General features: G+C 38.0%; 2 protein-coding genes across 3 annotated transcripts; both read right to left on the minus strand.

The window, feature by feature from the left end:
- Window positions 1-430: 430 nt before the first annotated feature.
- Window positions 431-11,725, minus strand: LOC136260836 (xanthine dehydrogenase/oxidase-like). Of its 2 annotated transcripts, XM_066054715.1 has the most exons (32): window positions 11,646-11,725; window positions 11,474-11,584; window positions 9,011-9,085; window positions 8,902-8,959; window positions 8,496-8,592; window positions 8,331-8,439; window positions 8,159-8,285; window positions 7,993-8,111; window positions 7,859-7,939; window positions 7,672-7,810; window positions 7,377-7,621; window positions 7,225-7,321; window positions 7,067-7,176; window positions 6,829-7,019; window positions 6,549-6,780; window positions 6,203-6,496; window positions 5,723-5,842; window positions 5,560-5,679; window positions 5,412-5,510; window positions 5,303-5,366; window positions 5,187-5,256; window positions 5,046-5,133; window positions 4,902-4,988; window positions 4,659-4,850; window positions 4,465-4,610; window positions 4,333-4,411; window positions 3,576-3,875; window positions 3,475-3,527; window positions 1,927-2,107; window positions 1,408-1,614; window positions 664-831; window positions 431-606 (listed from the first exon to the last, which is right to left on the minus strand). In XM_066054715.1, exons 3-32 carry the CDS (start codon window positions 9,065-9,067, stop codon window positions 547-549), a joined length of 3,990 nt encoding a protein of 1,329 aa, XP_065910787.1. In that variant the 5' UTR covers window positions 9,068-9,085; window positions 11,474-11,584; window positions 11,646-11,725; the 3' UTR covers window positions 431-546. The 2 variants fall into 2 exon arrangements, with proteins under 2 accessions (XP_065910787.1, XP_065910785.1); XM_066054713.1 differs by lacking the exon at window positions 11,646-11,725 and having other exon boundaries at window positions 11,474-11,639.
- Window positions 11,726-12,255: 530 nt separating this feature from the next.
- LOC136260621 (wings apart-like protein homolog) lies at window positions 12,256-23,798 on the minus strand. The gene is made up of 13 exons (XM_066054428.1): window positions 22,905-23,798; window positions 22,179-22,290; window positions 21,826-21,907; window positions 21,306-21,402; window positions 16,004-16,200; window positions 15,698-15,896; window positions 15,081-15,196; window positions 14,942-15,009; window positions 14,732-14,779; window positions 14,208-14,685; window positions 13,766-13,854; window positions 13,608-13,703; window positions 12,256-12,503 (listed from the first exon to the last, which is right to left on the minus strand). Exons 1-13 carry the CDS (start codon window positions 23,750-23,752, stop codon window positions 12,423-12,425), a joined length of 2,511 nt encoding a protein of 836 aa, XP_065910500.1. The 5' UTR covers window positions 23,753-23,798; the 3' UTR covers window positions 12,256-12,422.
- Between the last annotated feature and the right edge of the window lie 584 nt (window positions 23,799-24,382).

Genomic DNA, 24,382 nt, shown 5'->3' on the forward strand with positions numbered 1-24,382 from the left:
GTTTACCAGAGGCAATTGTGACTAGTAGACGTCACCATCACAGGCACTTACTAGTGTATCATAGCTTTAGAATGATACTTGGTATGTTGTATATAGCTAATGGTTATGTAATAGTCTGTGCACTATAGTCAACACTGAGCCTGCTGGTTTACCACCTAATAATCACAATTACCTTAGCTCAATTTGATGACAGGTACTCATCTGTCATCAAACCGAGAGAGAGCAAAGTGGAGGTACAGTTTACTTTCCGTTACCCCACGGGAAGTACGCAAACATCAATACTCTAATAGAGCAGTCAACTATTTTAATTTTGTACTGTTGTAAAGATCACCAGAAAGCTGGGATTGTGAATGTTTCCATAACAGTTAATTGTACATTGTGTACTTACCTACACCCTATTTACCAGCAGATATCTACCCTCCATCTTGCATTTTCTATATACACCCAATTGTTAGATCATTCTAAAGTTAAAATTATAATTTTACTATTTTATAGTTAAAAATCATGGATGTATCTGAAACACACCGACCACAAAATTTTGTGTGTTCAAACAATGACGTTCCATCTTTTAGCAGTGCCAGCATTTGGTCCCAACTGATTGAATACCTAAACAAGAAGAAAGCATTTGACTAAGCATATTTATCCTCTCTCTGTGTTGTGTACCTGTTTGGTGATGTGATCAGGACAAGCCATTCTTATCCGTTCACAAGTTACCGGACTATCCAGTGTGAAACACTCAGTAACTCCAGCTTGTCTACGAACAGTTGCTATTGCGTCTCGAATGGCAAAGGCAACAGATGCGCCTAAGAACAATGGTGGCTCACCGATTGCCTATAAAAAGAGGTATACATATAACCTGTATGTCTGTGTTGAAGTCGGGTTTAATTTTAGCTATCCCTAATGATATTTCTTTGTACATATGAAGGCAGGCCATTGGTGATTGCTAAGTTAACACAAAATTGGTACCCGATCATAGGCGGCTCCAGGATTTTTGGTGACTAGTTTCTGATCAGGAATATAGCTAGACATTTGGTGAAGACAAAAAAAAAAGGTAACTGCCTCAGAATAACTGCCCTCCACTATCTACATAAACTAAAATGATATAAAGTACATAGAAATCCACATTTATAGCTACATAGCTTGCTATACTGCTTCTCTAAATACTGCAACTGCTCTATTAGAGTATCTCAATCTGAACGTCTTGTGCCTTTGCAAATCAGTGAAAAATGTATTTTTAACAGCTTGGATACACTTGACCAGCTTCTGGAAACCTGAGAAACTATCTGGAGCCACCCCTACCCATGATACAGTGTGGTCTGAAAAAGCAGTACGTATACATTGTTAACAGCAAAACTGGACAATTACATAATTTCAATATGTGCCAATTTAAACATTATTGCAACTTACTCTAGAAGAGTAAATGGCTCTGTTGTTGGGAGATCCTTTCAGTAGGGAAACATTGAATTCCAATGGGATATCAGAAAAACAAGGTATCTTATAATTGCCTGGACCATTAGTGAACAGCTGTCCACGGGGAGTTGTTGAGCTTTCTTCTAAGAAAATGAGTTCCTCCATCGTGAATAATCCAACACCTTGAGCAAATGCTCCTTCAATCTGCACCAGCAAGTCATAAATAAGGTTCATGGTACTCAATTATCCAAAACACATTTGTTACTAGTGTTAACCACAGTATTCATTTGAAAACTGAAGCGTATATTAACTTGTATATATGCAATACTATGTTCAATTACTCTTAATATGCTCTAATAGACGCACACTAGTAATAATCCAATTGAACAATTACTTTTTGGCATTTGAGGTGTTCAGATAACTAAATTGGGATAACTGAGCATCCACTATATTCCATACTAACAAGAGTTCATAATTATATAGTGCTCCAATTACGGACTCTTGATACTAGTATACCTGTCCAATATCAATAGCAGGATTAAGGCTATCCCCCACATCCATTATGATATCAGTAGAGATGATGTGATGAGCTCCTGTTAACATGTCCACCTCCACTTCACTACAAGCCACACCAGATGTGAAGTAGTCAAAACATCTTCCTTCATTTGTCTCATAATCGTAAACTATGTCTGGAATACTGTGATCAAGAATATGCAAGGATTACACATGTACATAGGCACACAACCAAATTCATGTTAAGTTATAGTTAGAAATGCCAACAAGTTTTCTACGCTACCTAAAGGACGACGTTGGTAAGGACTATTTCCCAAATTAATTACCAAGACCGGAGGTAATTAATTGTGGGCAGCTGAGCCCATATCATCTGAGAAGTCTAAATGGTATAGAAACCTTGCCAGCACATTCCATGTGCTTTACAAAATTTCCCTAAACAAAGTAGACAATAATTAAAGAAAGTGGTAAACAGTGGGTACTAGCATTATGATATACTCTTATTGTGTCAAGCCACATTGTGACGTTATTGTACGTGCTACCAAAAATATACCAATGCCAATGATGCCTGTCTTGTCTAGAAATCACAACAAATTTATATCCACTATTAAGGACTTTTACTTAGTGTAGTATATAATATTATTGTATGTGTATTGTGTTTATTGTTGTGTGTGTGCTCTGGTAAGGAAGAACATCTTTTACCAACTACTAGCTGTGAAGAAATCAAGTAAGCTACATAACATAAAGGGTATTTCATTTATTGGTTTGGCGATTTTCATTTGATGAATGCAGTAAACAACCATGGGCTAGACCACAGGTTGCTAACTATTTAGTAACTCCTCCACAGTAGCTAGTAACCTCAGACATCAAAAGAAGACATCAAAAGACAATTGCTTTTTTCTTAGTTTGTTCTTAATCTGATTCATCTTCAAAATGCACAGGAACTTTTTGCAGGTAGATGTGTGACCATGGTCACATTCAAAGTCAACGGTCAAGGCCACAAAACAGTGCCACAATGGGTCAAGGGTCAAGACAAGACAAGGAGTTCAAAACCCACAATCAAAAGCTAACTATTTAATGCCACTAAAACTATTTCAAAAAAGAGCAGCCAAAACTTCAATAAGAAACGCTCAAATCACAGGTCAAGGTGAAAATTTTTCCTGGTCTAGACTTGGACCACAGTCATAGATTGACTTACAGTGTGTGTCTATGTGATAACATAGTTATACAAATGTTAGCAACAGAGTTGGTACACCATAATTATGGTAAAGCCTGCACCTCACTGTAATAGCACAATATGTGAAGAAATGGTTTGCCACTATATGTAATAGCTAAGGGTAGTTAGAGGAAACTGCCTTCAGATATCTCAATGGTGGTAGCTACACCACTAGTAGCTCTTCATAAAATGGATTGTATATGTAGATAAATAAACAGCATTTTAGATAACTGTACATGCTTTAAATCATACACTGCACATGCATTGACCAAAGCCAGGTAGTCTTATTTGCACACATGTCAAACATGAATAATAAACTATGCATTACACTTACGTACTTGAAGAAACCTTGTACTGACAAGTTTGTCATATCTAAATACGCAGCAGCCACCTACAGCATTGCCATATACAACTACTACATGTTACAGTATTTTCATACCCATTCCTCCCATGTTCCCTTCAAATTAGCCTCCATATAAGGAGCTAGTCGTTCTTTAATTTGTTCGCATGCATCCTTCACAGCCATACCATACAAATCACTACCAACTGAAGCTGCTGTTGGGCTGGCATTGGCCACTGTATTAGTTGCCATCTCACTGGTGTGTACTTTTCTGTGGGGTACACCAAGGACTCTGGAGCACACTTGTACCATCTTGGTGTGTAGTCCTTGTCCCAACTCCACTCCTCCATGTGCCAGTAACACCGAACCATCAGTATAGACATGTACTAAAGCTCCACCCTAATAATGGTTAAATAATTGTATTTCAGTGGCATTTAAAAGGGGCATTCTATGCTATGCAATAGTTTAATCATGAGGCTACGGCCTAAAGTCATTTGTACGTGTATTACTAGACTTTGAAAATATCTGTGTTCACAGCATATAAATAGCATGTTTCTCATGACCATATATGTACAAACATGATGAACATGAAAGGATGATACAACAGAACAGTTTATTAGATTACTTATACAGTGGAGCGTATTAATCAGGACACTTGAAAATGAGGACACCTGCATAATCTGGACACTTGTTAGTGGTCCCTTAGCATGTAAACTGACTTATATACAGGTTTCAGTGTATATCTGACTGCTCTATATACTATATTGACCACTTTGCACCACATGTAGTCCAAGCTTTCTCAAAGCTTCATGTAACACTAGCAACACACTAAATATGTCACTATATATATACATACTTGAGACATTGGTGGAGGAAAGGCAATTCCATACTTTGTAGGAATCACTGAAATACCTCGTTTCTTCCAGCGATTGTTCCTACATACATTACACCAGTGAGTATTAGAACTAACAAACAAACTCTGGCTAACTTGTTGAAGTCCTCAACAGCTGCAGTACGTTCCTCATATTTGATCTTAGTCAGCAATTCATTCCAACATCGTCGAAGATTAAAACCAGAAAGAACTTGATTTGCTGGTATTCTGTCCCCATCACGATAAAGGTTTAGTTCTCGCACCTGATAAAAAGTTGTATATACAACAGCACTGATTACCTTGAGCTCTACCTTGTGCACAGGCAGTTTACATGCGGCTGCCACATTACTGATAACACACTCCATTATGTACATTGGTTCTGGCCTGCCAAATGCACGGAATGCTGGATTTGATGGAAGGTTTGTTTTGCAAGCATAACCAACAGCGGTGACATTGGGAATGTTGTAGGCATTTTCACAGTGTGTAATTGACTTTTCTAAAATCTAGTGATAAACCAGCAAACATTTTGGGTGCATTAAGTATGTTCAACCCACAAAAACAGATATATCAACTGTATTTCCAGAACCACAGTAGTATTTGATATCCAACGCTAACAATCTGCCATCATTTGTGAAGCCGACCTGTATATGTAAAATGCAAAGTTTGACACTAAAATGGCACAAGAGATTAGAAGATACCTTATATTTACTAAGGTAAGGGTGACGTCCTCCAGTAATCATCATGTCTTCATTACGATCCAACATCATCCGGACTGGTACCTTCAGTCTAACAGTGGCACAAACAAAAACTCTAATAGAACATACAAGAAATCATCTTACTTGTTTGCTGCTACAGCTACAGAAGCAGAAAGCATGAAACTGTGTGTGCCCTTGCCACCGAATGCACCTCCTAACAGAGAGAATTTTCTACCAATAACAAATGACTAGTTACATACCAACTCGTTTCACACGTGCCAGTACTTTATGAGCTGGAACACCTAACACAGCAGCAGCTGACATCTAAACTTTTGTGTACATGGTGATAAAGAACATTACAAAAATTACTTGAGCTTTGTTCGCAGTTTGAGTGGACACAAACATTTCAATTTCCCCTCCATCTTTAGGAACCACTAATGAACATTGAGTTTCCAAGTAAAAATGCTCCTATAATCGAGATAGTGTTAAAATGCTGCTTAAATTAAAAATTCCTTACTTGTCCACCAAGTCTCACTTCTCCTGACAACACATGATCAGCAGTACTAAATGCTGCTTCAGTGTCACCACTACTAAGGGACTTGACTGGCTTATAGTATGACTCTTTTGCAATAGCCTCCTGTATTATATGTAGTTGTTGTGAAGTAGAATGTATTATTTACCTCTAAGGTAATTATTGCTGGTAGGTCCTTGTATGTTATATTCACCAGCTTTGCTGCACGTTGTGCTAATGGACGAGTTTTAGCAACCACTAATCCTATCAGTTGTCCTATACATGTCACCTGAAACAAATATAAAACATCTGTTAGGACATTATGACACATTCCTATAACATGAAGACCAGTTTCATGTATGACAGCAGAAGATAGCTTCACAAACACACAAAATTTGGGTCTTGATTTTTCTGGCTTGTAGCAGACAACAAGCAGCTACACATCTCAGAATCAAGGTCTGTCATACAGTCTTGTATATCAAATCTACTATGCTTGGCTAGTGCAGTCCAACCAACCATTTTGCAGCTAAGTGATCCCTCTTAGCCATCACAGAAAAGGAAATTGTGTTGTGGGTGTGTGTCTAATATATATATATATGGTAGGTCTATTACAGATTATGCAGTACGTGTATGTACTCTTGTAGAGTACCTTATCATTGGCAAACACTTCTTCATCTGTCGCAACCAAGTTTCTACCTCCTTCAGGAATGTCTTTAGCACAAACAAAATCAACAAATCCTTCAACTATAGCAGCTTCACTGATATCAATATCAACTATTTCAGCATGGGGACGTGAGCTAACTACGACGGCAGCATGGAGCTCATCCTTATAGCTTGGCATATCATCAACATAGACTGCTTCTCCTGTAGATTGTTGTAAGGCTGACAAGTGCATCAATGGTCTTCCTACAACATCATCACTTGGTTGACTGCTTGCAACATCCTATATATTAAATAGTAAAACATACATTTTAAACCTTAATACATGTACATACTTGAAAACCTTGAGAAGCTTTGGTTGGCTCTTTGCGAAATGGTTTAGTAGCTGACAGTAGCTCATGAGGGATGCTACTGATTTCATTCTTCACTGTTACATAAAATTTTAAGAAAAAGGAAGCTGTTAGGGCACAGCGGAACTCTGGTCTCCCTCCTGGAGCATCCAAGGGAATTTTCATTTCTTCGATTAAACTGGAACAGGCATCGTCACACAAAGAATCATTCCATTCTCTAGGACAAAAGATAAAACATGTAACTACAAGTGTATGGTTGTGTTACCTGCCAATTAGCTTGGATTGTGTCTTACTAGCAACCTTTGTAACTGGTGCCATTCCACCATAGACCAAACTCATTTCCTTCACTTGCCATATACCATCTTCCTCACTAACTACTACTCTCATTCCAGCATTAACTATGGCAATGTCATCATCACGACGAAGTGACTGCTTGTAGCTACACACATACTCATGCTGTAACACATGATGATGATAATGTTATACAGTAGATGTATACGTACCTCTTGTGTCCAGGGTATTACTAGTGACACTAGTACTTCATCATGTTTAAGAACTGTCTTACGATAAGACACAAAAAAGGTATTATCCATCTTGCGTGTGTATTGTGGAGCTATACCATATGTACACAGTATATGAGTAAATAAAGCAGTTAACTTACTGTCTTTTGATGCGATGGTTAAAATAGCACCAGTAGCTATGAGAATGGGATTTAAATCAGATATGGGACTAGCTGTGACAATGTTACCCCCTATAACCTACATACAGTACACAACTGATAATCAACTATCAGCTTTATTACACTTCGCTTACAGCAACATTTCTGATCTGTGGACCAGCAAACAACCTCAACATTTCCAGGATGGCTACAAGTGTTCTTGTCTTGTGGTGAGGTAATCGATTACAAATCTCCTTCATCTTCACTTCAATATCACTGAGGCTACAAGCAGCTCCAACCACTAAACCATCATTAGTTTCCTCCAATACATTCATCTCTAGTATTCGAGTAGGTGAGACCAGTACAGGGAATTGAGCATTCTTAAATTTCATTTCAATGCCTGTGCATGCAATAAAGTAAAGTCTATTACTAGTCTAACAAGGCAGCTACCAATTTCCGAATTTCCAGCAATGATGTTAGTTTTATCTAAATAGTTTGCTTTAATTGAAAGTAGCTGCTGTAAACTGTTTGGACGAAACCATTGTACTCGATCTGTTTTGACGTGCAGAGGTGGAGGTGAGGTTGAGATCTACATAAACTAAACTGAAATAGTTGTGAGATAACCTTACTAAGTTACCATTAATTCTGGTGGGAATATTGGCTCCTGTGTTGGATCCAGTGGCTGAAACTCAGTAGGGTCAAACAGTGCATATGGCCCCTTATTGAGTAGAACGTTTCACATTGTTCTTTACATGAACACACTCATTTTACCTCTATAACTCCAGTATTATTGTCTTTACTACAAGCGCAATTTCCACCATCCCCTTTACAGCAGAAAGTTCTGAATCCATCCAGTATGGGTCGGTAGCCAGTACATCTACACAAGTTACCTAAAAATGTTGTCTCCTTCAAGGAACAATATTGTTTAATAAATAACCCTCCAAAGCCTTTTCCATTTCTTCTTCAATTGGCATCACATTATTCCTCAGTAAGGTATACATGGACATTACAATTCCTGGTGTACAAAATCCACATTGTGATCCATGGGCTTTTGCAATTCGTTCCTAATCAACAATGTATCTGAGAATCATTATATAACAGTTGTTTACCTGTACAGGATGTAGTTTAGTTCTGGTACTCCCAATTCCTTCCACTGTAGTAACTGCCATGTGATCAACTGAGCATAGTGGAGCCAAACACGCGTTGACTGAGAAGTGACTATTAATAGTGGAAATATAATAACTGACATTGATAATCACTCTGGTAATTTTTACCTGACAGTTTTTGTTGTAGGATTGTAGTTTGATACCATCACAGTACACGCACCACATCCTCCTTCAGCACAACCAAGTTTTGTTCCCTTTAGTCCCACTGCGTGTACAATAAAGAGTCACACATTTGAGATCAACATTTTATACACTCAAAACACCAGAAGTATTTCTATAATTCAATTTTTACATAAAAACTGATCAAATGTAAATATTATATTGCGTGCACTGTCCAACACAATTATAGTATAGCCATTAAATTATGTAACATTTTAACTCTTTTTGAATTTTGGATAATGGCCATGAAAATGGGATGTGAAACTCAAGTTGTTTGTGTTGCTGTTTTATCCTGTGTACTTTATGTGGTGATAAAGTGGTGACCAACTATCAGATAAGTCAATGATTTACTTACAATTGTTTCTGAGGAAATACAGTAAGGTCATTTCTGGGTCAGGAGAGTTTAAAGTGACCTGTGAGAAATGATGATATAAGAACCACAAAATTATGAGACATTTATCTACCTTATTGCCATTAACGAAGAAAACAACATCACCAACTGTACCTTCAATTTCTTCCATTGTATATAGCTTAGTGTCCTATAGAATAATATACATGTATGTATACAAGGGACGTTACACACCTTGTGTACATACAGTGTTATCAGATATTTAGGCAGGATTCCTGGAAAGGGCATTTCTACCGGCTGGTTAGTAATCCCTTCACAACTGAGTGACTATTAGAGTAGACATATTTGTTGACTGTTTTATTAGAGTATTTCTGGTTGCTTCCATAACTGATGTCATACATCTTGTGAATTCACAAATTCATTTTGCTTTTGCTTTTTGGGCACGCATGCACGGATTGCACACACACAAACATCATTCATAAAACATCAAGGAAATCAACAACCTCTAGCTACCATCCTTGTCCAAAATGCAGCCTTCAACACATTATCATTTTATGGAACTACCTTTACGTTCTAGTCTTGCATAATATTTATCATTGTCATGATTTCTCTGTTGATTCTGTCCAGGCCACTACCAAATGAGCCAGTGCTCCAAAGACACAATTACAACCAATTATACATCAGGCAACTCTTCATAATATATGAATAAGTGTTGTGCTTTTCTAAACTTTCAAGGTCATTACAAGGATCTGTCTTCACACATGGAATTGTATCTGAAAATTGGTACCACTTTATATAGCTGTTCAATTACAGGTAGTGTAAGGGACCGTGTGTGACACACCACTGTGAGTGATGCAGTTCTCACTTCTATGTTACGCATTTTCAAAATACGTAAATTTATGGATGCTGGTTACTGTATTTTGACCCCATTAAATGGGCGGTAAGTTGTTCAAAACATGCAATCCCGCAATGAAAAATGGTGTAAGACTTAAATTAGGCCAGGAAAACTGTGCAACTTAAGGTGTTCTACTATGTCACGAAGAAAGCACCATTATCTGCACTAGGAACTATGTTATTGTTATAATCGACACCTGCCATGGTCAATCACTGAACATTCAGATGGACAACTCTACTACTTGAAATACCTTTCTAAGTACTGCAAATCATTCTATTGTATCACTGCACAACTTTCAGTAACTTTCGACATTTTTAAACGCTCTATAACATATAGAACAGTTATCCTTGCCCTCGGGTAGCTGGGTAGTTCTCAAGGCACTAGTCAAATATAGATGACGTCACTAGGTGTACAGTGACGTTACGATCAGTGATGTGAAAGGTGCACGACTTATGGTCCCTTACACCATATGTAGTGACAAGAGTCAATGCTCCGACTCTTGGTAGTATACCCAATAATAATCAATGTCACTGAGAGGTATAATCATAGATATATGACTCCTAATAGGGATTGGAAACGGCATCACGTGCCAGAAATAGGTTTGTTTCGAATATTACGGGTGGTTTCCGTAATTTGTATTGTATACTAATTTAATTGTCCCCTAATGAAGTATTATAGGTGGTTTAGAACCTAAGAGCAAAGTGTGCTACAATCCTACTAGCTTTGTTGCACAACTTTGACATTAGATTAAAGCTTGAAAGACAAACGGTTACGCTAGACAGCAGCTGTGGAAAGTTAGGAGAACAGAAACACGACGGTATAACAACACCTAGCCAAGTTGTAACCAAGGAAATACGCAGCGTTTAAATTAGAGGTATGGCTTACAAACCATACTGTTCAATTCTAATGACCAATGGGGTTCTAAAAAGCCACGTATTGTCGATACCAGAAGGTGTACACAGCTGCTGCAGGAACAGAAACATACCTTGGTGTAGAAGTGATACCGAAACGGCACGATATGACATGTTTTTTTTCTGTGGGAAAGGCCAGTCAGTGACTTCCACCAAAGCAACTTGTCTTGCTCAACCTTAGAGAACTTTCATATTCTACTAAACCTACACTGATAGTCTACAGTAAAGAGAAAAGATAGTCTTTTCATGCTCTTCAAAGCAGTAACAAGTGAAACGCGCCTCGTATCTAACCAGTGACGTCAATTGTACAGGTAGTATACTGGGCGTGTGACGCCATTTCCAATCCCTATTAAGAGTCGTATATCTATGGTATAATGACCTGTATCCATGTGCATTAGCTTTTTATGCAATAACAACCATAAAATTTTATATAAGGTCAAGGTCACACACACAACAATAAACAAATTAAACTTTCTCAAAATGATTTCTAATTGTTCACGTAAAAATAAGCATATTAACCCATGTGCCATTGTTTTTTGCTGAAGCGACTGTCACATTACCCACAACAAAAGTTGGCTCTAGCTGATAACCCACAGTTCTGTGTAGTTGGCGGTTGAGACTTAAAAATAAGTCCGAGTCAACTCCGTGTTAAGTAAATTTTTAGCTACTCGTTTGGTTTTTACAACCTATTTAGCTCGTCGAATAGTGACTGTTTAATAAACAACGCAGCTACAGCCGCTGAACATACGTACAGGATGGAATTCAAACTCACGGTCAACGCCGTCACTGCGGTGAGAGACTGAGAGTGGTCCTTTGTACGTAGTGATGTGATTGGCCGTACAATCTCTCAATACAGCACACGTTGCTCCTCGGTCAGTTCGCCCTGGTGCCAGTAACACATGATGCACAACCACGCCTTCAATTTATATGACCTATCAACATACATTTTTTGGTCCGGGGTAGCGACTTGTAGCACTGCACGTACTAGTCAGAGAGACCATCTACGGCAGCCGTTAATTATAAATAATTGGCCCATGCCAGTTGTCGCATGGCAGACCACCGAGTACCTAAAATCATGCCTTAGAAAATATTTTACATTGATTTCATGATACAGTGACATTCACTCTGAAACCTGATGGTTGCATTTGTGTTATTACAAAATATTCCAGGATTTTATTTGTATTTAACTTAAAACCAGGTTCAAGGGCAGCTCCAGAAACTCTGGTGAGAGCTTGGGTGAGGGAGTTCTTTAAGCTGATATTTTACTTTTCTGTTGGGACAGTATCCAGGCAGGAACAGGCCAGAGAAATTTGGATGCCATTCTGGGATCTGGGTATGCCTCCAGGTTTTAAACACTCTAAACATTTTAACTGGTAAACTTACTACTTTTTAAATACAAAATGTGACTGTTACATTAGACTATTTCAATCTGACCACCTTTGCAAATCAATGTTGCCAGAATATATTTGACTAGTTTTTGGAAATCTCAGAAACTCCCCTGAGTTTAATTGAATATTTTTGAACCCAAACTCTGGTTCACCAATTACACATCAATATACTAACCTATGGTATAAATACTTACACCTCAACAATGTATGGTAATAAAACAGATGTATATATGTACACAAGTATATACACATACATAAATAGCATTTCTTCTTATAAACAATATTTTCTACATGTACAAAAAAGCAATGCAATGCATGCAGGAGGACTTCCAGCTATTTGAAATCTTTATCAAACTCCTTTAGATATAGAATAATCTTACGAACTGATTCGATGCCTGACTGGCTGACCGAATTCTGTGGAGTAAAGCAAATAAACTTAAATAATGATCAATCGGAGACAATGTATTTAAGTTTATGTGTATATGTACATCAGGGGCACAGCTAGCTTTTAAAGATACCTACCCTGTTAAATGCACCTTATTTCAATGCAGCAACTACAGTGTATTCAAACTTGACCACTACTCGACGCTTGACCCTTATTTTCAAAACTGATTGTGGCACTATTCAAGTGCAGTTACTGTTGAAGGTGTGGCATTTAATATGTTATTTATTAAGTAAGAAATAAGAGTCCATCTCAGTGGACTGTTACTTTGAAAAACTGTTTATAAGTGCATATGAGGTAGCTAATAATATTAATACTACACTGCTATTTCTGCAGCTTACACACTAGACTAATAAAATTACTGCAGAAAATTAACATTCTGTAATTGCTCCATATACATACTTCATATCCGACATTAAGAGAACAAAACAATCATTTCTCAATTAGTCAGCACACCTCGCCTCGATAGTAAGGTGATTGCCTTTTGTCCACTTTTAATCAGCCTTCCACTAATAAAGCAATTACATTTTTAATCCAGTGCTGTGATCCAGTCAGCAGTTTCACAAATTCTAGAACACTTGTTCCAGCAAAAGTGTCACAAAATGCTTCAAAAACAATAGTATTATAGTATTATAGATTGTTTTAGTGATGGACACTGGAAACGGAAACTGGAAACAGAAAAATACTGGACATGGTCAAATTGTTATATACATGCATCCTTGAGTAAAACCCTCTCTTAGTGGCCACCTCTTTTAGACCACCTTTTTACAAAGACCACCTAGAGATGATATTGACCTTCTGCGAGTCATGAAATACATTGTTTGGTATCACAACCCCGAGGTGGCCACTAAGTGAGGGTTTTACTCTAGGATGATAATTTGATCAATTCCATAGTGATTCCAATTTCCCACGGGCGCCACCTTAAACAGGCTCATTACTTGGCACCAACAATGATTGTCCGGGCCTGTGCCCCAGGCAGGCACGTAGGCCTAGGTGTAGCTATGCCCCTGACGTACGTACATTTGTACTATATCTACATAAGACAGATATGCACTTGCACAATGAGGGAGACTTACAACCATGTCTGAAAAATTAACGAACTGCTGCAGAATGGATATCATCTCCTTGAATGAACGAGATGGCATTCCGTGCACTATGGACTCCCGACAGCTCTACAATCAGTGATAACACATGTGACGCATGCCACACTACACACACACACACAGACACTTACTTCACTATACCGACACATCACACCCAACACTAGAGCACAGTAAGCAGTAATGAATGAATGTTCCATCTGCTTTCCTGCTTGAAGTATAGCTGGGGAAAGAAGACAGCCAGTGACTTATACCATACAGTAGACAAATCTGTGCAACATATACCATTGTAGCTAATTATTCTATAAGAAGCAAGACCTTCAATTCTGTAGCTTCACTAAAAAAAAGTGGTCCTAATTATTAATGAGGTCATGAAGCATACCTTAGCTATTTTGCAACCTACTTGGCATGCATACGTGGTCCCTTGTAATGAAATGGTCTTATCACAGAGGTGGCTACTAAGCCTGTACATTGCAAAGTGGTACTTAATACTAGACAAAATTATATACGTGTATACCTTTGAAACCCCAACTATTAAAAACCTTCCCCGTACACACACGGCAGATATGCACATACCAGTATTGAGTTCCTCTCTAGATATCACCAGGGAATCATCCATTGCTCCATCGCTGCTACTGGAGTAATGGTGCTCATGTGATGACAACTGATTTGATTCAATATCTCCACCAATGGGGTCTTCCCCAATCACAGCATCCTCTTCCTCTAACCAGTCCAACCCGCTTTCCTCCTGACTGGATCCAGCCCCAAGTAGCCTTTTACTAATAGCTTCCAACATTTCACTGGTGCTTGAAGTTCTTGTGCTGCCACTGGTAGTACATCCAGCTGAGTGGGAGTTAGTCGATGTGGTGCCTATTGATTTAGGGGTGGGTAGACTAATGTTGGATTTTTCTGCAGCAGTGTTGTGTAGCAGAAACATATCCACTAGATGGGATAATGCTTTACAGTTTTTTCCATTCACTCTTATTGTCAGTTTTTCCAGTGTTTGTCGATTCTGGGAAACATACTCAACAAGGTTGATCAGTAGACCTAAGCCCTGTGAGCACTGTAGTGGTGAGGTTTATGACATGTGTGTATCTTACCATCACCAGTACATCAAACTGCCTTTCACCTTCCAAGCTGGATGGGAGCTGGAAAACAAAAACACTAAACTGTGTGTGCATGCGTGCACATGTATGTAAGGTGTATCTTAGTCAGAACATAGCAGAAACTTTAAGACACAGCTATAGAAGCAATACTTTTCAACAAAATAATACAAATTTACCAATGCACTTTAGCTACAAGTGACTTACCACTAAAATGCACTGACAGATATTATTAATAATAGAATGCTGTTCTCCCACCCTCTGACTGCCCAGTTCTAAAAGAATAATCACAATATCAAATCATTACAAACACCAATACGCACACACGCACACGCACACCACATACCATTATCATGGGTAATATTCACTAGCACTTTGAGGGTGGCCAACAACGATCGAGTAACAACTTCACTATCCTCGTTACTGGTACCTTGTAGCACTGTCTGACAATAGTTTAGCAACCTGTAGCATTACAGTTGATAGTTATGTACAGTATTAGCATCACCTGATCTCTTAAATTACTCTAATAGAACATAAAGTATAATGTTTTAGGGCTGACTAGCAATACCGTACAGAGAAGTCATTGTACGTAGATACACATGAAAGGTGATTTTGTTGAATAATGAATACCAAACACAAATGCCTGCCTGCTTGATAATAATATATTTGTGTGTACACATTTAACGTATAGAGGAAACTATGGCGAATAGCCAGCTAAATTGCATTTGGCAAAATAAAGTTTGGCTAAATAAAGTTTGGCGAATTCAAGCTCAATTTTTAGCTATAAAGATGCTAATCTCAGGCACGCAAGTAATTGGTGGATTAAACTTTGGCAAATTTCAACGTCGCTAAAGTTTTCCCCTGCCAAAATTTCCCTCTATACGGTACTGTATGAATTTGAAACATCAATTTCAAAAAAAAAAAAAACAAAAAAAAAACACTACACTACACTGTACTACTTACTCAGTAAGAGCAGTTACCAACACTGACCCATCATACACAACGAGATATGACTGGTTGTCCTTGTTCATGTAACTGGCTGTCTCCAGTACTGCTAATGGTCCCATCACTTTAGCCAGTATTATGTAAGGTGCAGTAACATCTGTAGGAGTACGGGACCTGGGAAATGGGCTTGGCCTGAGTAGCTTGAAGTTGTTGACCACTACAAAAGAAATGATGAACAAAATGCACATGTAGCTTAACTGTGTGAGTGTGTGCGTGCGTGCGTGTGTGTGACTGACACATACCATGAACAACTACGTTATTTACCTAAAGAAGCCACATGGTCTAGGGTGCCCAGTAGACGCAACTGCTCCTTAAATGACTGACCATCTCTCAATGACATGAGGTTGAGCAATGATGACAGAATGAGCATGGTAACAGACACTTCTCCTTTCTGACACATCTCAGTAACATCTTTGTGTGATCTACAAATAAATGACTCCTCAGCTTTGGAGACAATTGTCCTAAAGCAATGCAAATGAGTTGTCAAAGGAAATAAAGGATAGAAACAAGTTCCATTATACAAATTAACCACCTGCCCAATACTATCGAGAAATAAAGATTGAGACACTACACCATACACAGAAACTTGAGACATATTATACAGGTGGATAATGTACATAGAGATCTTCATCTTATCCTGCCGATACAATAATGGTCACATTCATTGATTGGACTACTCTAATACTATACACACTGGTCTATTGCACCTCTAAGTTCACAATTACACACACTCAGCATAAAGCAGTAAATACTACAGCCAGTATAGCAGTTCCAAGCCTTCAATAGTACAGTTGACCTATCATAGTCACTCTTCGTACCCTGTATCTTATCTCTAAAAAAACTTGATTTTCACCCAACATGGTTTTATTCTGGAATATCTGGTGGTGACAGTGAAAAAAGCACAGATATCAACAAATTTATGCGTTGTTCTCCAAGTTGACTTCTGTTTGGTCACTCAATGCCTTAGTAGAGTAATAAAGCATTCCAACAATTGTGTGCTGCTTGATAGAACAAAACTGTCCCCAAAACTGAAAAACTATAATATAAGTATACTAATTACACATGGTCTTCTTTTGGTTTGAACTTTCTGCTCACATGGGTTTAAACACATTCATGCACGCACAACTTGAGACATTTGAAATTTTCTACCAAAGTTGGTGTTTATCAAAGTATGTTCCATTTTGGTCAGACATGATGTCCAATCACAATGCATTAATTAAGGTGAAAAAATTCACCGACAAATTAAAGTGCATATCAGACTTGACAATGTTTAGTGGCAAAAATTATTCAGGTTTTACAGATGTCTAAAAATAGTCTTGTTCAGTAACTACAAGTATAAGAAAAAATTGGGAATTTTAAATTAGATTAGGGACAATGTATAATGCACAGTAGGGATATTCACTTCTTATTGTTTTACAGTATTTGGACATTACGTACTACTCCGATCCAGCTTGTTTCAGTACTTTTTATTGCAGCATTATACATTGTCCCTAATCTAATTTAAAATTCCCAATTTTTTCTTATACTTGTTTGTGAAGTTTTTTTGCAAGCTCATGACCACTAAATATCTGCTGAGTTACTCACAGCACTATTATACTAGATTATGACTCATACAATAACAACTGATCAGTGGGTGTGGCTCTACATAAGCCTGCAGACAATAATGGACGTGGATTTGTGCATATCTACATGGGCGTGGCTACCATATGTCTACAGACAGTAATTTATGTAAGTGGGCATGGATTCGTGCATACCTACACACTGATGAATGGACGTGGCTACCATATGTCTACAGACTGTAATTTACGTAAGTGGGCGTGGCTCACGAAAGAAGCAGAGCTATGCCATGACGTGTGGTAACACATCCACATTTAATTTAGCACGTAGGGTCAGACCCGAATAATCTGTAAAGCAGGACCTGGATGACCCGACTCGGTTTAACATTAATTGTTACTAATTAAACTATATTTATTGACTTACACATTGCTATATAGTTCACCGTGAGTTGCTCTCTCTGATCGATATCAACAGCGAGTCTGACGTACGCGTGTGTTTTTGGTACAACCGGCGACCACGAGTATTCGAATAGTTTGATGCAATATACACTGGTATGGAAGCCGTACTGTAGTCTATTAACACTCCATGGTAGAACCTTGACTGATGGCCATGGTAAAGAAGGATAAAAGGTAAGACAATAGCGCAAGCATTGTATGTTTATCAATATACCAAAGGTTTTTTCTTAAGCGATCTAGAAACGTTTCTGCGAAAGAATTAGGGCTGTAGCTGTAGCCAGTTTTCCGCTACGCTTGACTGAAGGCGTCAGGCAGGCAGGTAGGCAGGCAGTAGAAAATTCCATTGACTAAATTTTTTTTTAAATTCTGTAGCAACTTGACGGAAACGTTTCGGGTCGATCTGAAGACACCTTTGGGCTTGGTTTTACCCAACCAATACTGTCATGTCGTTGTGAGGAAAAATCGCGGCAGGTTTTTGGGTTATATTATATCATGGATCGCCCCCACACCTTCGATGTCCCTAATATACAGTACTATCGTACTGTATGATAATATCCCAGCATTTTTATATGCTTATTTCAAGCACTGTATGCCACTCCTACACGCACGCACGCACGCACACACACGTCTTACTAACAACAACCAGGCCAGTCATACACGAGTGCAGTGTACATAAAAGTTTCAACACACCACACCATCTTTTCGTTATAGTGGTATCTTCTGGGAGTGTCCTTTTAAGTGAAAAATCAGTGGTATCTTCTGGGAGTGTCCTTTTAAGTGAAAAAACACTGCACACACTCTATTGTGTAGTACCATGTAAGTCATCATATGCAAGCACAAGCAGTCATGATACAGTCTTTGTATGGGAGAATATGTCTGACTGGAATACATTTAGCACATAATGGGAAGCCATAAGTGTACATCCTTCTTGAATTTGTAACGGGCCCAAACTACACACACGACTTGTTGATAACACTATTTCTCTTGCAAAAAAATACACTTGCTTGCCCAGTATCATACGTGTAAGTTGATGTGTTACTTGTTACATGCAGTTAGCTAGCTCATGTGGAATTAATCAACTATGTATGCATACTACATACTGCTGTTTTGTAATAATACATCAATTAAGTTATTGTAATTTTGGATTTTGTAATTCATGAAATAATTTACAATTCTCTAATTACGTTGCTATGCACTACTAAGGGAGTGTTATTCAAACAAACCACTTTAAATTTATTATACACAGAAGTACCATAGGGAAACTTAAGTGTGGGAAAAGTTTCGCGAATGGCACCATAAGTTTTGTGATGGTCACCACAATCACAAAATTTACAAAACTTTTCCCACGTGTAAGTTTCCCCACCTATGGTATCTTCTCAACTGTTTTATAGTTAGTTTGTCTATCATGTTGTTGTTTATGTCCTGAAAATTTGCTCAACACTGCCATTCATTTTCACACCCTCTTTCAAGTTGAAGTACGCTTTTCCTGGCAGCCTACTGGTCCTGCTATGGTGTTTTTTGGTGAATAAATGCCCAAAAATTCCAATGGGAAGGCCACTTAGTACATAAGTTTGTAGTGGTTACCAGGCATGGGGCGAAGTACATGTGAAAGTACTTACAGCTGTAAGTAAAGCACAAGTACTTTGACAATTGTTGAAGTACAAGTACAAGTACATGACATTGTTTTAAGAGAAGTACTTAAGTAAAGTACAAGTACTTTTGAAAGTATTTAAGTACAAGTACAGATTATGCAGACAGTGTTCATGATTGCATTTGGTTGCACCTAATAAAATTGTGAAAATCTACCATCAGTAAGGTGAAATCTTTCAGGAGTAAATACCTTTCCTGCAATGCTAAAGAGTCTCTCAATAGGCACAGAGGAAGATGGTGCTCCTAGGATGTTTTTTGCCAACCTTGAAAGTAGAGGATATTTCTTTTGGTTATCTTATTTGCTGGCCACTGTTACTGCGTCAGTTTCAATGCATTCATCCACCTACTTAGTGAGTGTACTTCATTGTTGTTGACTTTCTGTTCAGCACATAATCTTTCTTCTTAGCTGCTATAGCTGCCTGCTTCTTATAATGACCAACTAAATCTTTCAGGCCAAAAGCAGTACAACTGTTTCTAAGATCAACAGAGAAATGAATCAGAAGATGGGAAACCTTTTAAATCCTGTTTTTAGAGCAAACGCAGCAATTGTGACTTCAACCAAATGTCAATCCAGGAATATATCATCTTTGAGCCAAATTCAGCAAATATATATAGCTTAGTGCTGAGCGATAGTAAAAATTTTACTATCACGGTAGTTACTCATTAAATATCACAATAGTGAATACTATCCCGATAGTATATGAAACACTTTGCTCTTAACAAAGTCTTAGTTGTATAGCCATGATTTGCAATCATGCACAGTACATTTGTTAATTAACTGCGTGGGCGGCCGATGAATATGGACTTTTGGTATAGCTTTTACGGGCCACTCCTTTGTAAGAAAGCTGGTAATACCAACTGTAAAACAGTATGGAAAGGTTGCTAATACCAGATCTCAGCTTATCATAACTATCACGATAGTGATATCCCCACTATCGCAATAACGATAGTGATTACTATCGCGATAACGATAGTGATTTACTATCGCGATATATCGCACTATCGATACTATTGCTCAGCCCTATTATAGCTACAACTTATTTCACTTTTACATATGTAAATGGACTTCATTGTACTTCATGTACTTATAAGTACTTTAAGTATGTTAAGTACATTACTTAGGACTTAAGTATAAGTACAAGTACATTAAATTTGTACAAAAAGTATTTAAGTATAAATACAAGTACTCAAGAAGGTGTACTTAAGTGTCCTTAAGTACAAGTACCAAAGTACTTCGCTCCATGCTTGGTGGTTACACCCGTATTTAAACATTAGCAAAATCATTAAAATGCAGCCAGTATGCAAGAAATAATGGCTAAATAAAGCCTATATATTATGCTTCTGCTTAGGTAAGCTTTGTGGGTGTGTATGGACAAGATAGGTACATAAGCACACACACACACATTTTTACAAAAACAACTTCAGTAAATCAGGCACGTGCCTAGTTTTAAAAAAAAGCACAAAAACTGAATAACAACCAGACAATGTTTCCACATTTTATATATATTAGGCACTTAGTAAGTAGGATTACCCACATTTAAAAAGTATACAAAAATCAACACTAATAGTAGACCACATACATGTAATTATGTGAACAAGCTTTAAATTGTAATGACGATCCCTTCTATTTAGTATTACCAGTACTGGTACGGTATGATGACTTGGCATTCTATTACAAGTTTCATTTATAGATAGTCCACATCCAAACTAAATATGCTTTCATACAGCATACATGTGCACCCAACTGTGTACATGTAGCCTATAGACAGTTGTACACATGCAATTGAAAAATTGTACATATAGCTGCAATACACCACACACACACACACACACACACACACACACAACCATCTCAGAACAAGGCTTATAATTAAAAACTTCTCTACTCTAAGCATCTAACTTACTTCACTTTAGCACTAATCCTGAAGTGGTCTTTTTGTTCCTTCCCACTCATTTCTTCATCATCTAATTCATCACCTTTTAGTAGCTTCGTGAACAACTCTACCAGAACAAATGTTTTTTTTTTTTAAATGAAACTGACATATGTAGTATAACTTCTGGATTCACCACAATGCTTGCTGTATTTAACATTTATATACAACACGGTGTTTAATAGATACCATGCATTGGTAAAGCCCTGTTTTCAAACAAGTAATATTGCTCACTGATATCACCTTGGGGAAAATTATACACATACACAAAACACGTTAAATCCCAGCTAGGTGCAGGAAATAGCTATCACAATTTTAACTGTAAAAGAACCATCATCAAAGTTACTCTAAGGGTACAGAATCTTAAATCTTAAGCAAGCAGTTTCTAAAGAAAGGCAACTGCTGTATCCCAAGTACTATACAAAGCCTGTATACAATGCATATATACACACTGCACGTACGTACAGGCACACAATACACAGAGTACACAAACCAAGAGTGTTCCTGTCAAAATCTGAGTTCATCTGATCTTTAGTTAGAACAAATATAAGAGCTGCAGTGCACAAGGCCAGTGTCTACACGCAGTAAAGAAGGTATCATTAAAATATTTGGAATGGATAATTGGTACAATTTGTATGTGCACAGGTGTGTGCGTGTGTGTGTGTGTGTATGCAGTGTAGTGCGTGAATGTATAAAATCAAACCATACATGTATATGTAGTACACTCTTGACATGTGAATGCATGCAAGTACTGCTGTGTAGTGTAGACTGTAGAGGTATGTTTGTACCACAGTGTAAGTGTGTATGCAATAACCTATGCTTCATACATGCATTATGCATACATACTTTGTGGCTTGGAGCATCCTTCAAGGAATGTAAAATTCTACCAGTCAGAGAACGAACACGAATTTGTTGCCGAAACTCAGCCCTCAAACACTGCATAGCCAAATTACAGCAACTACAGAACAATAAATATAATCATACACTCACATACACCACACACTCTCACACATACAAAGTACATACATACATACGTACTGTACACACTACAGTGAGACCTCATCCAACTACCATTTTGCGACCAAAATCATTGCACACAAGGTGATCTTACGTGGTCATAAAATACAAACAGGAACCTGCTGACATGCACAATGACTGCTCACAGGACATTAATTAAATGTCCATTTTGACACTTATATTGTTGATAACATCTCAATGCTAGTAATCCCCATTGTATAAGTTCAATATGGAAACTTATAGTGAACATATACAAGCTTTTGTCTAATGATTGAAACAGCTTCAGTACCCACAATATACTGTAAATCGACAAAAGATCCACCTTTACTTCATTAGCATGACACCTTCCATAATAGTGCAAATGGAAAAATCCTTTTACTTAATAATATTAAACCTCCAAAATGTGTTACACTACTTTTAATGGGGTTAGATTTTAGCCCAAAGCTAAACCATTATACAGGATTCGATGTGCAAGTACAAAATATTTTGTGTACACACACACACACACACACACACACACACACACACACCAGTACATGATGTGATAGCTATTACCTTAGAGACCTGATCATCACTGAACGACTCTTACTCAAATTATTCATGGTGTATTTCATCTCATCAACAAATTTTTGATGTTCACCATACTCCTGACATTGGTACGCTTGCTTAACACCTGAAACAGTAATCGGTTTATTCCCACTTTCCTTTTTGCCCTTTTCTGCAAATGGTTGTTTGCTGGTGTCAACTTTATTTTGAGGCCTTTCTACTGCAGCAGGTTTATCTTTTTTCTGAATTTTTGGCCACGACAAACCTTTAACCAAATTCGGTTTAGGTTGAGATGAAGGAAGTTTCGATGAAGGTGGTAGTTTAACTGGTGAAGAAAGTGTGTGCCTTAGTGTAGGCTTCAGTGGTGGTGTTGCACAGTCAGTAGAAGTAAGGTTGTACTTGATGGGGTTACTTCGGGTCCTTTTGTTGCTTGTGAGCGATGATGGTTGAGAACTGGACAACACAGGGCTCAGATTGTCACTGCTATCAACTGAATTGACACTAGGAGTGTTTAAATCAGGCGGGCAACTATTAGAATCTGAAATTTCATCTTCAGTGGCACTAAATCCGTACACATCGTCTATCTTTCTTCGGGTAGCGCTCTCAATGACACGGCGCTTCTTACAACTCTCTCTCGCTAATTTTAGCGGTGACTGGGATCCCATCCGCTTTATTCCAGCGAGATCGGATTTAAAAGTGTCGCGACTCCAATTGTTAGTCGTAACCATTTTTCGGCGATTATTAACGTCATCCTGGCCACTTTTAAGGTCTTCGAAATCACTACTTCCTTCTGACTTGGCACTCTTCTTCTTATAATTACGAGTACTTGTGTACGTCCTTTGGATGTTTTTAGCCATTTCTTTTCAAATAGTGCCCCCTATGTATACAAATATTTTGTTCACGTGATAAAAACCGCCTAATGTGAGCGCGGGCCCGCTTATTTTGAACAGGCCCTCTTTCTCTCACTGTTAATTATTTGTTAAAGTTAAAATGTTGTCTCTGGTCTGATTTCATTTTTAATGCAGCATTACTAGCCTGTGCATGAGCAACATGTAGCTACCCACATGCAGCCAGGGAAATGTACAGCTAGCTACACACAAATTATTACAATGCTTATTACAATTACTAGTTACTTTTACAGCTATACTAACAATTACAGTTGGTTGAAGTCAGCGGTGCATGGGGATTGGTTCCCTAGAGCAATGAACAATAAATACTTTAGGTTTAAGGAAGAAAATCCATCCCTCGTGGAGGAGACTGAGTGTGGCCCCGACTAGACATTGGGTGACCTGCAGTTCAAATCCTGGGGTTGGAGGGATTTTTTTTTTCTCCTTACTTTGGCCTCTTTTCTGTTACACCTTTTCAGCTATAAGCCACTAAGTCTAAGTCCTTGCGATTAGGTTAGGTAATCCTAAGGCTGCAGCACATGTTGCTGTCAGACCTTCAGTGCTGCATGGTCACTGTAAAGTGCTAATAACAATAACAAT

Source organism: Dysidea avara, chromosome 7 (genome assembly GCF_963678975.1).
Source record: "Dysidea avara chromosome 7, odDysAvar1.4, whole genome shotgun sequence".
In the NCBI taxonomy this organism is placed as follows: domain Eukaryota; kingdom Metazoa; phylum Porifera; class Demospongiae; order Dictyoceratida; family Dysideidae; genus Dysidea; species Dysidea avara.

Coding starts and splice junctions, on each gene's coding strand:
- LOC136260621 (XM_066054428.1), bottom strand. CDS start 23,752: ATGGCTAAAAACATCCAAAGGACGTACACAAGTACTCGTAATTATAAG. Junction 15,897..16,003: donor AGACCATGTGGCTTCTTTAG/GTAAATAACGTA, acceptor TTTCTTTTGTAG/TGGTCAACAACTTCAAGCTA. Junction 15,197..15,697: donor TTGGTAACTGCTCTTACTGA/GTAAGTAGTACA, acceptor GTAATGCTACAG/GTTGCTAAACTATTGTCAGA.
- LOC136260836 (XM_066054715.1), bottom strand. CDS start 9,067: ATGGAAGAAATTGAAGGTACAGTTGGTGATGTTGTTTTCTTCGTTAAT. Junction 5,843..6,202: donor AAGTGTTTGCCAATGATAAG/GTACTCTACAAG, acceptor TATTTGTTTCAG/GTGACATGTATAGGACAACT. Junction 5,257..5,302: donor GGCACGTGTGAAACGAGTTG/GTATGTAACTAG, acceptor TCTCTCTGTTAG/GAGGTGCATTCGGTGGCAAG.